Source organism: Brienomyrus brachyistius, unplaced genomic scaffold (genome assembly GCF_023856365.1).
Source record: "Brienomyrus brachyistius isolate T26 unplaced genomic scaffold, BBRACH_0.4 scaffold97, whole genome shotgun sequence".
NCBI lineage: Eukaryota > Metazoa > Chordata > Actinopteri > Osteoglossiformes > Mormyridae > Brienomyrus > Brienomyrus brachyistius.
In genome coordinates this window covers 322,230-334,232 of record NW_026042372.1, presented here as the reverse complement: position 1 = coordinate 334,232, position 12,003 = coordinate 322,230, and the positions used below count along the sequence as shown (strand labels likewise).

The following is a 12,003-nucleotide window of genomic DNA, read 5'->3' as shown; positions in this document are numbered from 1 at the left end:
TAACCTAATTCTGAAATATTAAATGTGGACTGGAAATAATGGAAGCTATTGCTTGTGTGGAGTGAACTGAACTTAATTTTGAACAATGTTTCAAATTGCTACATACCTGAAATGTTTGTGGTTTCTTGTAGAAAGAACAGAAGCACTTGAGGTTTGCCTCCAGGACATCACACCTCCTATTAAGCACCGTTACAAAGTAATTTCCTTGAAATATCATCAAAATATTTTTTTTCTGTACAGCTCTAAGACTGGGTTTCCGTGGGACATTATTAGGATTAGAAGTAATTAAACCAATTTGGTCTTACATAGCATTAAAAATGGTTTAATTGACAAACAACGCCTTAAATGGCTTTAAAAAGCATGACACTTTATTGTCATGTACATTAAACATTTAATATACACACAGGACCAGTTGGCTAAATTCTCCAACCTGTGATTGGCTGGTTTGTGATGCTTGTGGATATCACTGTGCTCTCAGAATGGAGTCACAAATATACCAGTGTAAAATATACGGTGTTAAGGGGGAATTTGCTTCTGGGTTAATTAGTGACAATTGCAAATGTTTTGTGTTGATTCTTCAGCTTCATATACAGATTCGCAGATTCATAATTACCACAGAAGGGGAAGTAAAGTCTGTTCTATTTAAAAGCCAGACATGTTAAATTACTGCAGGGCACATTAACCTGTCCACAGTGCCTGTTGTATGAGAGCATCATGATTATTAATAATATACACTGTATTTCAAAAGGACCTGTGGGATTAAAACTGAGGGTTATTAAGACACACCTTGCTTATACCTCTATACCACTGTGAGTCCAAGTCCTCACCCAGCATTTACTGACACAGGTTAATGTAAAGAAACATCAGCACATTTTAACATGGCCACGATTCCATCTTTAGTAAATACCTTATATATATAACATAACATGGATTTGCACACACCCTCAAAAACCCTGTAATAACAAGAATAAGGCTATATAAACTCTTTCACTGGCTGGTTTGTTTTTTATCTCATACATCTTACTGACTGATCCGAATGTCAATACATTTTGATGTACAAGTTGTAGTAATTGCATGGTTGAAGAAGCTCCATCCTCCTAATATTTTTTTCTTCTTTACCATCATAGGCAGGAGAAAGAGTGAAATGGAGGAAAAAATACATAGATGGGTCAAGTAAGCAGCAGGAGCAAAGAGCAGAAGAGGAAATAGGAAAGAAGAAGGGAGAGGAAAAGAGAGAGAGAGGAGAGAAGACAGATGAGGAGGGAAAAGCAGTGGAAGAAGGAAGCAACAAATGTAAAGGAGGAAGAGGCTATGAAGACGGAACTTATAGCCCAGCGAAGGCTTTCCAAGCCCAAGGGGACAAGCGGCCGGTAAAAGGAAGGAAGCAACAAACGTAAAGGAGGAAGAGGCTATGAAGACGGAGCTTATAGCCCAGCGAAGGCTTTCCAAGCCCAAGGGGACAAGCGGCCGGTAAAAGGAAGGAAGCTTTTCTCATTGTAATTCATTCATGCATGATAATAAAACAATACGTTTGTCATACTGGTTTGTGATTTATTATGCTTTATTTTTACATAAACATTTGAGCACACAATTAAAATTAAGTGGCGATATAAGGATATTTTAAGTGCTTAAGAACTTAAAACAGTCTTAAATAATCACTTAATTAATAAAAATTAATAGGTGAAATAAAGAATTTTAATGGTTTGTGGACCCCTATAATAATATTAAACTCCCTTTATTAGAATTGAGGACAGATGTAAGTAATTTTAAGTAGTAATGGAACCTTGCAATACTCTTAAACTGCCCCTTAATTAATCAGAATTAAAGGGCAATGTTATGTAATTACAGACCTTGAAACAATCTTAAATTGCCCCTTAATTTATAAAAAAGGGGTGAAATAAGGATTTTTTGAGAGTAAATTTAAGAGGCAAATTTGAAAAAGTAAGGAGGAAATTCAGTAGTTTTACCCCTTAATTGGCCTTAATCATTGCACCTTTTCCCTTAATTTCACATATAGCAATAATTAAGGACAAAATTAACGTAATTTTAATTTTAAAAATTAAGGGGTTTGATTTCGTAGTGTAAGTACGTGTAAGTACGTAGTGTAAGATATAGTAAAACACTTACTAACTGGTAATGCACGTTAGCATTACGTTAAATGACCACTTTACCTGCTACTTACCAGTTTTGTCACTTACCGTTTTTCAGAAGCACACCGGAGTTAAACTTACGCCGCGTTATTTACCGGCACTTCTAACACCATTTGCGGCCACTAACTCATAGGTGGCAGTAACACTGAAATGACTCTTTCTGCGTCAAAATAAGGTAATACTGTGATTTTGATACTTTATCATTTCCTTTAACTTAACCGTATCTTTTCCTCCGTCTCTGCTTATTGATATTTAGGAGAGTATCAGATATAAATTAACGATGCAAAATTATCAAACCACAGACACGACACTGAAGAGATGACAAAGACACAGTTTGAAAAGTAAGTATATGTTTTATTGTAAAGCTCTTATCTTATTTTAACTTAGCCTATCATATGATATTTTAACTTATTGTCTATCTTATTGTATTTTAACTTATCATATGTTAACTTAGCCTATCTCATCCTATCCTATCTGACATCTATAATAATACTTAAACAGTATCTCTATTATCCTTCCTACCCCGGCCATAACCCACAAGTCCGTCAGGAACAATGTCTCTGTCCTTCCTCCGTCCCTGGCCATAACCCATAAGTCCATGTATTCTTGTCTGGAGTTGCTGCTCCACCGATGGCTGACGCTGCCCCTGGCCTCTCTCTGCTCGCAGGGCGCAGGAGCCGTTGCTGTCTGTCCGATGGAGGAACTTTAGCTGGGGCCTCTTCCTGGTCGCTCCTGCTTCCTCCAGGGGGGGTGGCCTGTCCCTCGCGCTCCATGGACGACTCCTCTGGCCACGGAAACTTTCTTCGGTTCCAGTCTGGGACAGCCGGTTGTTAAAACAAGGAAAGATGATTGATATAACACATTTTAAGCTCGAATTAAAGTGTTCTAATAAGGTCTCTTAAGCCAGTGCTTTACCTTCGGTATGTAAGACACCCTCCATGTCGATCCGGGCTTGTCCGTGTCATCCTTCTTAATGATCTTCACCATGTCCACCCTCTCGCCGATGTTCTTCTCCAGTGCCTCATTTTTTGGGGAAAAAGTTCCCCCTTCCTTAGGTGTTATTTTAACTTTGATTTTAATTTTAATTTTAATCTTAACAACTTTAATTTCTTGCTTGTCCATTTTTTAAAATGCTGTGAGTTTTCCAAATGCAAACTGTCTCTCAGATGATCGTAAGAAGTTTGAGAAGATAAGTACATGTGATTCAAAAGTAACCAAGCTGTTGTCACGGACGCCTATTCGTACCATAACAGACGATGCGATCCTCTGCAGCTCGTCGGTGACTTTCGGCCGCGTTCGGCTCCGACTGACCGGTCGTAGGTCCGATTCGGCTGTAAGCAGGTTGCCAACTCTGACGCATCTGGCGCGAGACTCGGGCTTTCAGACTCAAACGCACACAGCAATAAATCTTATGGAGAATCTCTATTAATCCATTTAAAACCTAAAACTGGCTACATCAAAAGTGTTTGGGCAGTTTGCAAATCCTGAAGACTATTTACAAGGTAATAAAACCGTTTTATAAATGTGAATACGTGTGTAGACTTGTCTCGAATTGCACGGTAATTTCTTGTCATAGCGTGAATGCACATAAAATAAATACGCATTTGCGCTGCTACAACAAGGAATTGCCACGCGTGTACGGGGAATGCGTACTTGCGTACCATGCAGTTATGTGATCCTGATCATATGTATAGTATATTGTACAATAAATGCTATAACATTTAAGTCGTATTGTTAGGTCTTTTTTAATCATAAATTTCTTAGTTCATTCCTGCCGACAGTTGGGGCAGAGACTGTCATATGCTCTGGGTCATACTCACAGCCAAACGCGGCGCAACAGTGAAAGATTTACAAATGTGACAAAAGGTCTTCTGTGTGTCAATTAATTCCTACATAGAGCTTTTATCCCGTTTACATGAAAAGCTGTAGTTATGTTGCCCCTGACAATTCCAAATTTCTATTTGCAGCAAACTGACAAACCGAATAAGCCCAGGACACTGGAAAATACTTGAAAAACATGGTAAAGTGGATTTCAGCATTTTCTGTCGTTACATTTGTATTAGAATTGTAACAAATGTCTTCGTTAATACTATATTGTATTTCGCAGGATGTTCCTCATCAGATTGGTTCTGTGGACTGTGGTGTGTTCATGTTGATTGTTGTCACGTCACGAATCGGGGAAACAAAGGATTTATTGGGGAAACCAGCTAGGAACACGGGACAATAGAAGTAGCGACTTAAATGACATGATTGGGGAAACATATTTTGAAGCGGAGTTAAATACATAGGACTAATGAAAACAACTGGAATCAGCGAATGACATCGGGATTCCACACGAGGTTAACGAGGGGGCGTGGCACACGGGAGGGGCGGACAAGCGGCGCATGACAATTGTAAGACAGACCACCTTGAATTGTTCAACTTCAGATACAGAGAATGTATTGAAGTTTTCCCCCCTCCCCTCCCTTTTATCAGTATGCACTCTGCATGGCCTTGGTGTGTCTTGAGTATTACAAAATGCACCATGAACTGTCTATATTATATGTCTGTATTATATTTTTATTTATGTCATAATATGTGAATTTGATCTGTTGTTTTTCAGTGAGTTGGAGGGATTTGACAAAAACATCCTTTTAGAAATGTGTGAGGAAGTAAGTTCTTTTCTTTTTGACAAGTAGTGTATCTGTCACGTTTGCGATGCAACAGAGAAATTAAATATTTTATTTCACTCCTCAGGGTCAAGACTCTGGTCTCCAGCTCACCGCTCTCTGTTATATTTCCATAGCCATGTTGTCCGATAGTAACATTGAATTTTTCTATGCTATAGTTTTTTATGTTTAATCATTGCATGCTATATAAATTATTATAAATAATAGTTTATTTTCTTTGTGACGTGTCTGTGCTTAATAGTATTAAATAAGAGTTAAAACAACGGCAGTTTCCTCAGTATTGTATTTCATGAACTGATACTTCCCCAACAAAACCCATGTTTGCGTTCAAGCCTCTGTCATGGTTTGTGCATAATATTTGCAACAACCATTATGAAATTTTTGCAGAATATGTACTACAAGCCTCTCCAGTTGCAGCCACACCCATATCCAAATTCACATATAAGGTATATTTGTATATTTGTGTTTCCAAGGTACCAACATTCCTACAGAACCATGTTACATAATATATCCAAATATAGGGAATTTCAGTGTGAGCCCTGATGCATTATGCATACTGCTTTCAAATATGTGATCAAAGCACTGACTTCAAAAAACACGTAGACCATTACGTCTCTAAAAGGTGAAAACACTGCATGTCAAGCGCCCCCTACTGGCTAGCTGCAGTACCATTATTAGCACCACGCATTCCCATGTGTTTCAGTGGTAAGAGGCGATTTTCCACATCACTTTCATGTCTTTCCAACCACATAATGACAAACCATTTCTTCTCAATGTATTATTAGTTATGTAATTAATGTAATCTAAAAATGAACGTCACTAATACTTTTATTACAATTAATTTGCATATTTTGAAAATCTATACTTTTCTTCAAGACAATAGTGCAGCTTCTATCCCAAGCACAATCCACATTATTACTTAAAAGCTTATTGACCCCCTGATTCTGGTATCAGTTACTTTTCAGTATTTTCAAGTAAACATTATCTGTGCTGTATTTGTATGATGAAACCAATCCTTGAGTCCAATATAAAATAACTGAAATAAACACACAGTGATTCAAACTTCTGCATTTTTTAATTTTGTTTTGTCTTTCAATAAAAGCTGAAAAGGCTAAAAAGTAAATGCTGGTGCTGTCAAAAACTATGTCATATAACTATATTCCAGATTTATTACAGCCAAACACATCTCGGAGCTCCGAGGAACCTCCTTCTCCTTACATTTGGGGAAGATGGTGGCGCAGGAGGTAGTGCTATCGTTTAGCAACCAGAGAGTTGCAGGTTCGAGCCCTGGTTTCTCGTGACCCCATCAAAGTGTCCTTGAGCAAGACACTGAACCCTAAATTGCTCCCGGCATGCAGGTTGGCGCCTTGCATGGCAGCCTCCGCCCCCGGTGTGTGGATGGGTGAATGTGAGGCATGAATTGTAAAGCGCTTTCAGTTCTCATAAAAGTAGAAAAGCACATTTATCATGTGTGTTTTGGATTTGGATTGTATTGGTGTGTAGTTAATCGCTCATGTACATGCTCAATCGCAGTAACATTTTCACAGGAATTTGGGAGGTTGAAGTGCTAATTCCATGGGGGTGTATTCAGTGGGAAAGGTGTGTATGTAGGGCATGTCCCCCCCCCCCCCCCCCCCTTCGTGGTATTAGATATTCTGTTTCCCCCCCCCCCCCGTGTGTTAAGTACTGGGTTTGCTCTTGCGTGTTTAATAAAAGATTGTACTACACTGCTTGTCCTGGCATATTGCCTGTGGTTTGAGGGGAGGTTAATCTGTGTGTGTGACCGTGAGTGACGCGACATGTGTGCTACAGTATACATCCAGTATGTAACTGTATAAAGTAAAACTCACTGTGTAATATAAAATGTAAATGGATACTGTAATATGAAGCATTGCAGTAAGAGGACAATATTACAGTACAGGGCACATTGTTGGATTACATACCTGTTGGCTCTATGAAATGTTTGAATGGTTGAGGACATGGTTGTTCTCCCATCATTCGGCCAACCAGCCTCAGCCATTGTAAGGCCATGATTGAGGACCTAAATATATATATACAGTACTGTGCAAAAGTCTTAGGCAGGCAAAGAAGGCAGGCACCTCATACAGCTAGTCAGTCTCTCACTGACTTTTTAAACCAATATATTTAATTATTTAATTGAGCTGTTGGTGAAATTTAACAAAATCATCGAACGGCTGATGTGCCCCTGAAGACAAGTTTGGGAACTGAAGCGGTGTTCATCTAGCCATCCAACTAGATATCAGTAACTTTTTAGAAAACAGAAGAAATTATTACTAGTTTTTATTGTGTTACTCTTAATTTGCACACATTCTAATGTTAAATTGTATTTTTTTGTTCTAAGCCAAAGTACACTTGCTACCCAGATAAACAGCTTTAAACATTTCCTTGGACTGCCTAAGACTTTTGCACAGTACTGTACTGTATATGGTAATGCTAAATTGATAACTCCTATCAGTGTTGTGTTTATGGGAAATATGCAAAATTTGCTGATGCAGTCTTCTCAGTTGCCCCTTTATCCGCCTTACTTACTGTTGCTATGCCTGCTATGTGATCACTCTGCGTGCCTTAATTATATTATGGGGTTTTATTATTAATTTATTCATAATCATTGTTATTTTTTCAACCTCTGTGTTGCCATAATATTTTGGGTTTTATAGTTACAGTCATGTGGATTAATCTATTTTCTCTGTGTTTTACCATGAAGAACAAGGTGTGACAGGGGATGATTTTGTGGACATTGGGGAGCAAGATGTTTACCTTTTGTTCCCCAAAAACTTCAGACTGGGGAAATCCCTGATTTCCATTTTAAAACTAAAGGCAAGTAAACTGTCTGTTTGTTAGCAAGCTCTGTGTTTTTTGTGGTTTCACAGACATACTGCTGTCAAGTCATGCTTACTGAATATATCATATTTAGTTTCATGATCTTTCCCTCAATCAGTCTGGAGTGGAAGCAGAAGACTTCCTAAAAAATAAGCAGGGAAATCAGCGGCAACACCTGAACAAAAGAGATTCAGTGTAAGTATCACACAGTCCTGGAAATAGAAACTAAAGTGGACAGAGCTGTTAGAACACAGACAGTGCAGGTGGAAGTAGAATCAGCAGAATAAGTGGTTCTCACATCAGAAATACTGCTACCATTCATTCTGCTCATTCTATGTCCACCTGCACTCCTCTCTATTCTAACGTTTTTGGTGCAAAACTGATATCTTTCTTTTCTCTACACGTCTCCACCAGGCTGCTGTAAGATCATCCCTGGGTGCATCAAAAATGTGGACCACTGCCTGCAAGGGAGCGGAAATTGACTGGAACCCTGTCATAAGCAAAAGCTGTACCTCATAAAATTGTTTAAAATCAATATTTCTAATCAAATACTTTAATTTTTCTATTTTACCTTTTTACCACATAAAGAACAATTAGGGCTTAAAATTTCAATTCACAAGGTAAAACACCAAATAAAGTGTTTTAACAGAATATTTCATGTAATTTCAAGGTCACAGCAGAGTTGCCCTGTAGCCTCGTCGGCAAAGAGCAGGAAATTCTGAAAAAAGCCTTAAAAATGCTCCGAAACAGGAGGGAGGACCTCCGAAGGTCAGGAAAGGTAATACATACTGTACATAGGGAACCTGCAAGCAAGTTAAAATTATTCAAGCCCCCTGCAGTCAAATTAAATCATGAATGTAATGTCCGGAATACAGACCTAGTCAGCCAAGGCTGAATAATGTTCCTGTTCATGTTCTGCTTCACTTTCCTGGCTTCTCATGTCGTGGCAAAACTTCATTTCTACTGATTCCATTGTCTAGAAGAGAGAAGGACTTCAGCTTCACTCCAACGGTATGTAGCTTTTCTGTATTTATACCTTATCATTGTGTAATATATATAGTCATACATTTCATAATTTAGCTTCTAAAATATTGTGCAATCACCAGCCCAATTGATTTTTTTGCCATCTTAATCCTCTCAGGATCAGTACAGTATATGTGCAAACATATTTTATGTGTTTACAGACGTGTAAGACTAATGAAAAAAGGTGGGAGAACAGTGGCCCTTGGAGGTAAAATGTGTTTTTACATTTTCCCAGTCCTGCTGCATGATTCACTGTACTGCAGTCTCAGGTTTCCCATTGCTCAGCACACATAATTTGGCTAAAGAACTTGATGATGTTACGATGATCAGTGTGTTGGCCAGTGAAACTGACAATGTGCTGAATTTTGGGAAATTTTGAAATGTATTATAAACACAGTATATTAATCTGCACAATGTAGCAAAACAGTCTGAAACGTAACTGAGATACAGAGGTTATACACTGATCAGCCATAACATGTGAAGCGAATAACATTGATTATTTGGTTACAGTGGCTTCTGACTGTGGGGGGGTTATATTAGGCAGCAGGTGGATGCTTTGTCCTTGAAGCTGATGTGTTGGAAGCAGAAACAATGTGCAAGTGTAAGGATGGGAGTGACTTTGATATGGGCCATTTGGTGATGGCTAGAGAGCTGGATCATAACCCCCAGCTCTTGTGAGATGGTCCTGCAGTGGTCAGCAGGTTCATGGTGGGGCCCAGGCTCACCTTTGCCGCCAAAATAGCCATGACTCATCAGGGCGTGGATTCCTCTAGACCTCTGAAGGTTTGCTGTACTATCTGACATGTAATGAGCCTCCGTCACCCGTTCATGTATTTCCCTACAGTTTTGGAGATGCTGTGACCGAATCATCAAGCCATCACAACTTGGCCCTTGTCACTCAAATCTTTAGGCTTGTCCACTTTTCTGCATCCCAGTATATCCTACACATTGTTTATTTGCTGCCTAATAGGTCCCACCTACTAGCAGGTGCCACTATTACCAGGTAATCAATATTATTCACCTGTTAGTGGGCGCAGTGTTTGACAAATACAGTTTAAAATATCAGTCATTTAACCTAATTCTGAAATATTAAATGTGGACTGGAAATAATGGAAGCTATTGCTTGTGTGGAGTGAACTGAACTTAATTTTGAACAATGTTTCAAATGGCTACATACCTGAAATGTTTGTGGTTTCTTGTAGAAAGAACAGAAGCACTTGAGGTTTGCCTCCAGGACATCACACCTCCTATTAAGCGCCTTTACAAAGTAAGTAATTTCCTTGAAATATCATCAAAATATTTTTTTTCTGGACAGCTCTAAGACTGGGTTTCCGTGGGACATTATTAGGATTAGAAGTAATTAAACCAATTTGGTCTTACATAGCATTAAAAATGGTTTAATTGACAAACAACGCCTTAAATGGCTTTAAAAAGCATGACGTTTTATTGTCATGTACATTAAACATTTAATATACAAACAGGACCAGTTGGCTAAATTCTCCAACCTGTGATTGGCTGGTTTGTGATGCTTGTGGATATCACTGTGCTCTCAGAATGGAGCAGTGTTGTGCAAGTTCACACTTTTCATGATCTAGTTCAAAGTTCAGTTCATACATGCTCAAAGTGAACTGTTCACATTCATAGCTCACAATTTAAATTTTTGAACTAGTTCAAAGTTCAGTTCATTTTATTTTTAGGTGCAATATATAGTCTAAATCAAAATTTATTTTGTTTTAACATACATCTATAACCAACCTACATTCTTGCATATATGGACATGTATAGACAAAGGACACAAAATATGATTCTTATTTATGGTTTATTTATCTCTTGCCCCAATACTAGACAAGGGAAGGAAAAGAAAAGTACTGTAAACACATATCGGCATCATATCCATCTCAAATGAAAACTAGACAGAACAGAATATTTATTATTCAGCAAAATATCTCTTTAGTTTTATTTAAAAAAAAAAAAAAAAAAACTCTCACGCTTCTTGAAGGTGTGTGGCACCATCTCACTGAACTATTAAAAATAAAAACTTTCACATACAGAAGCCATTGTTGTAGTAAGTAATGAACACTCCACAGACCATGCCTACGGCTTCAGTCCAAACTGTTTTTTGTTCACGTTTAACAGCAGTTGCTTTTCAAAGTTGGCATCTCCCAATCGGTTTCTCCTGGGCCTAAATATCTGGCCACCAGTATTGAAGAGTCTCTCCACTGGAGCACTTGATGGGATTGCTGTGTTATATTTGATGAAGAGCTTCTTCAGTTTGGGCAGCAGCATGTATTCAGTAAACTCGTCAGTGGTTGGGGCGTCCAGATAGATGTCCACCTCAGACTTATTGACAGCTGATGGGCTTTGCTTGAACTTAAAAAAGGATGAAGCACTCGTTTTCCCCTCAAGGTCATCAGGGGGTTAAAATAAAGGTTTGGATGAGGGGGCGGCATGCCGTCAGACCTGGTGTAGCTGTAGGCTTTGAACTCTCATCCAACAGACCATCCAAATCATTTTTCAATTGCACAATGGTAGGAGCCAGGTAGCCGAGGAATGTGTTTTTTTCCCCCTGAAGGATGTTCAGAGCACATGCCAAGGGACCCATCACACTCACAAACTTGTTGATGAAGTCTATTTCCTCTGGAGTGAATCGACGAAGCCCAAACTCATCACAGATGGTGTGCAGAAGGAGTCTGTCATACTCAGGAGTGGCATCCAATGGCACTGTTAGATTGCTGGTCTGGGGAGTCAAGGTGGCTATGTGAGCCAGGCGCTGCATTGAGAGGAACATAGAATTCCAACGTGTGTCGTTCGGAGTGACAAAGCCAATCTTTAGCTTTTACTCAACAAAATCTGAGGCTTTCGCACTCCTTTTCACCCTATTCCACAGAGCAGATGCCTTGGAAAATACAGGCCTCGCTAATTTGTTGTACAGCCTATCCGTTACATTCTTTGCATCTGTGGCAACAAGATTTAAAGTATGGGCCATGCACCTTCTATGAGGTGGGAGGCAGGGATCCTCTAACTCTGACAGAGGTGCAGGCTCAAGACCATCGTCCTCATCATCGGAGCTCTCAGCAGGGGTAGATCCTGTGTCACTGCCTTCAGTCACCTCATCAGCTGCTCTAATAACAACACTGTCTCCAAAACAGCTGAATGCTTTGACGAAATTGGAAGCATTGTCAGTCACTGTGCACACAATTTTGTTTTGAATTTTAAATTCCTTGTACACATCCGTCAGCACTTTAGCCAAGACATCATATGTGTGTGACCCTCTGACACGACGACATGCAAGGGCTGCTGATCTCCTGAGTGACACATCA

General features: G+C 39.1%; 1 protein-coding gene and 1 long non-coding RNA gene across 4 annotated transcripts in view; both read left to right on the top strand.

Moving 5' to 3' along the window:
- The window catches only part of LOC125727429 (NACHT, LRR and PYD domains-containing protein 3-like), a 152,300-nt gene that overhangs the window by 130,152 nt on the left and 10,145 nt on the right, over window positions 1-12,003 (top strand). The window contains exon 15 of one of the 3 annotated variants that reach the window (XM_049004131.1): window positions 7,545-7,583. The exons of the other annotated variants lie outside the window; for them this stretch is intronic. Coding sequence (XP_048860088.1) covers window positions 7,545-7,556 — 12 coding nt within the window. The 3' untranslated portion in view covers window positions 7,557-7,583. Of the gene's footprint in view, window positions 1-7,544; window positions 7,584-12,003 lie in introns of those variants that run through there. 3 annotated transcript variants of the gene reach the window in all.
- On the top strand, window positions 8,219-8,874 carry LOC125727444 (uncharacterized). The gene is made up of 3 exons (XR_007388760.1): window positions 8,219-8,438; window positions 8,641-8,671; window positions 8,845-8,874. It is a non-coding gene; the product is annotated as an uncharacterized LOC125727444 (long non-coding RNA).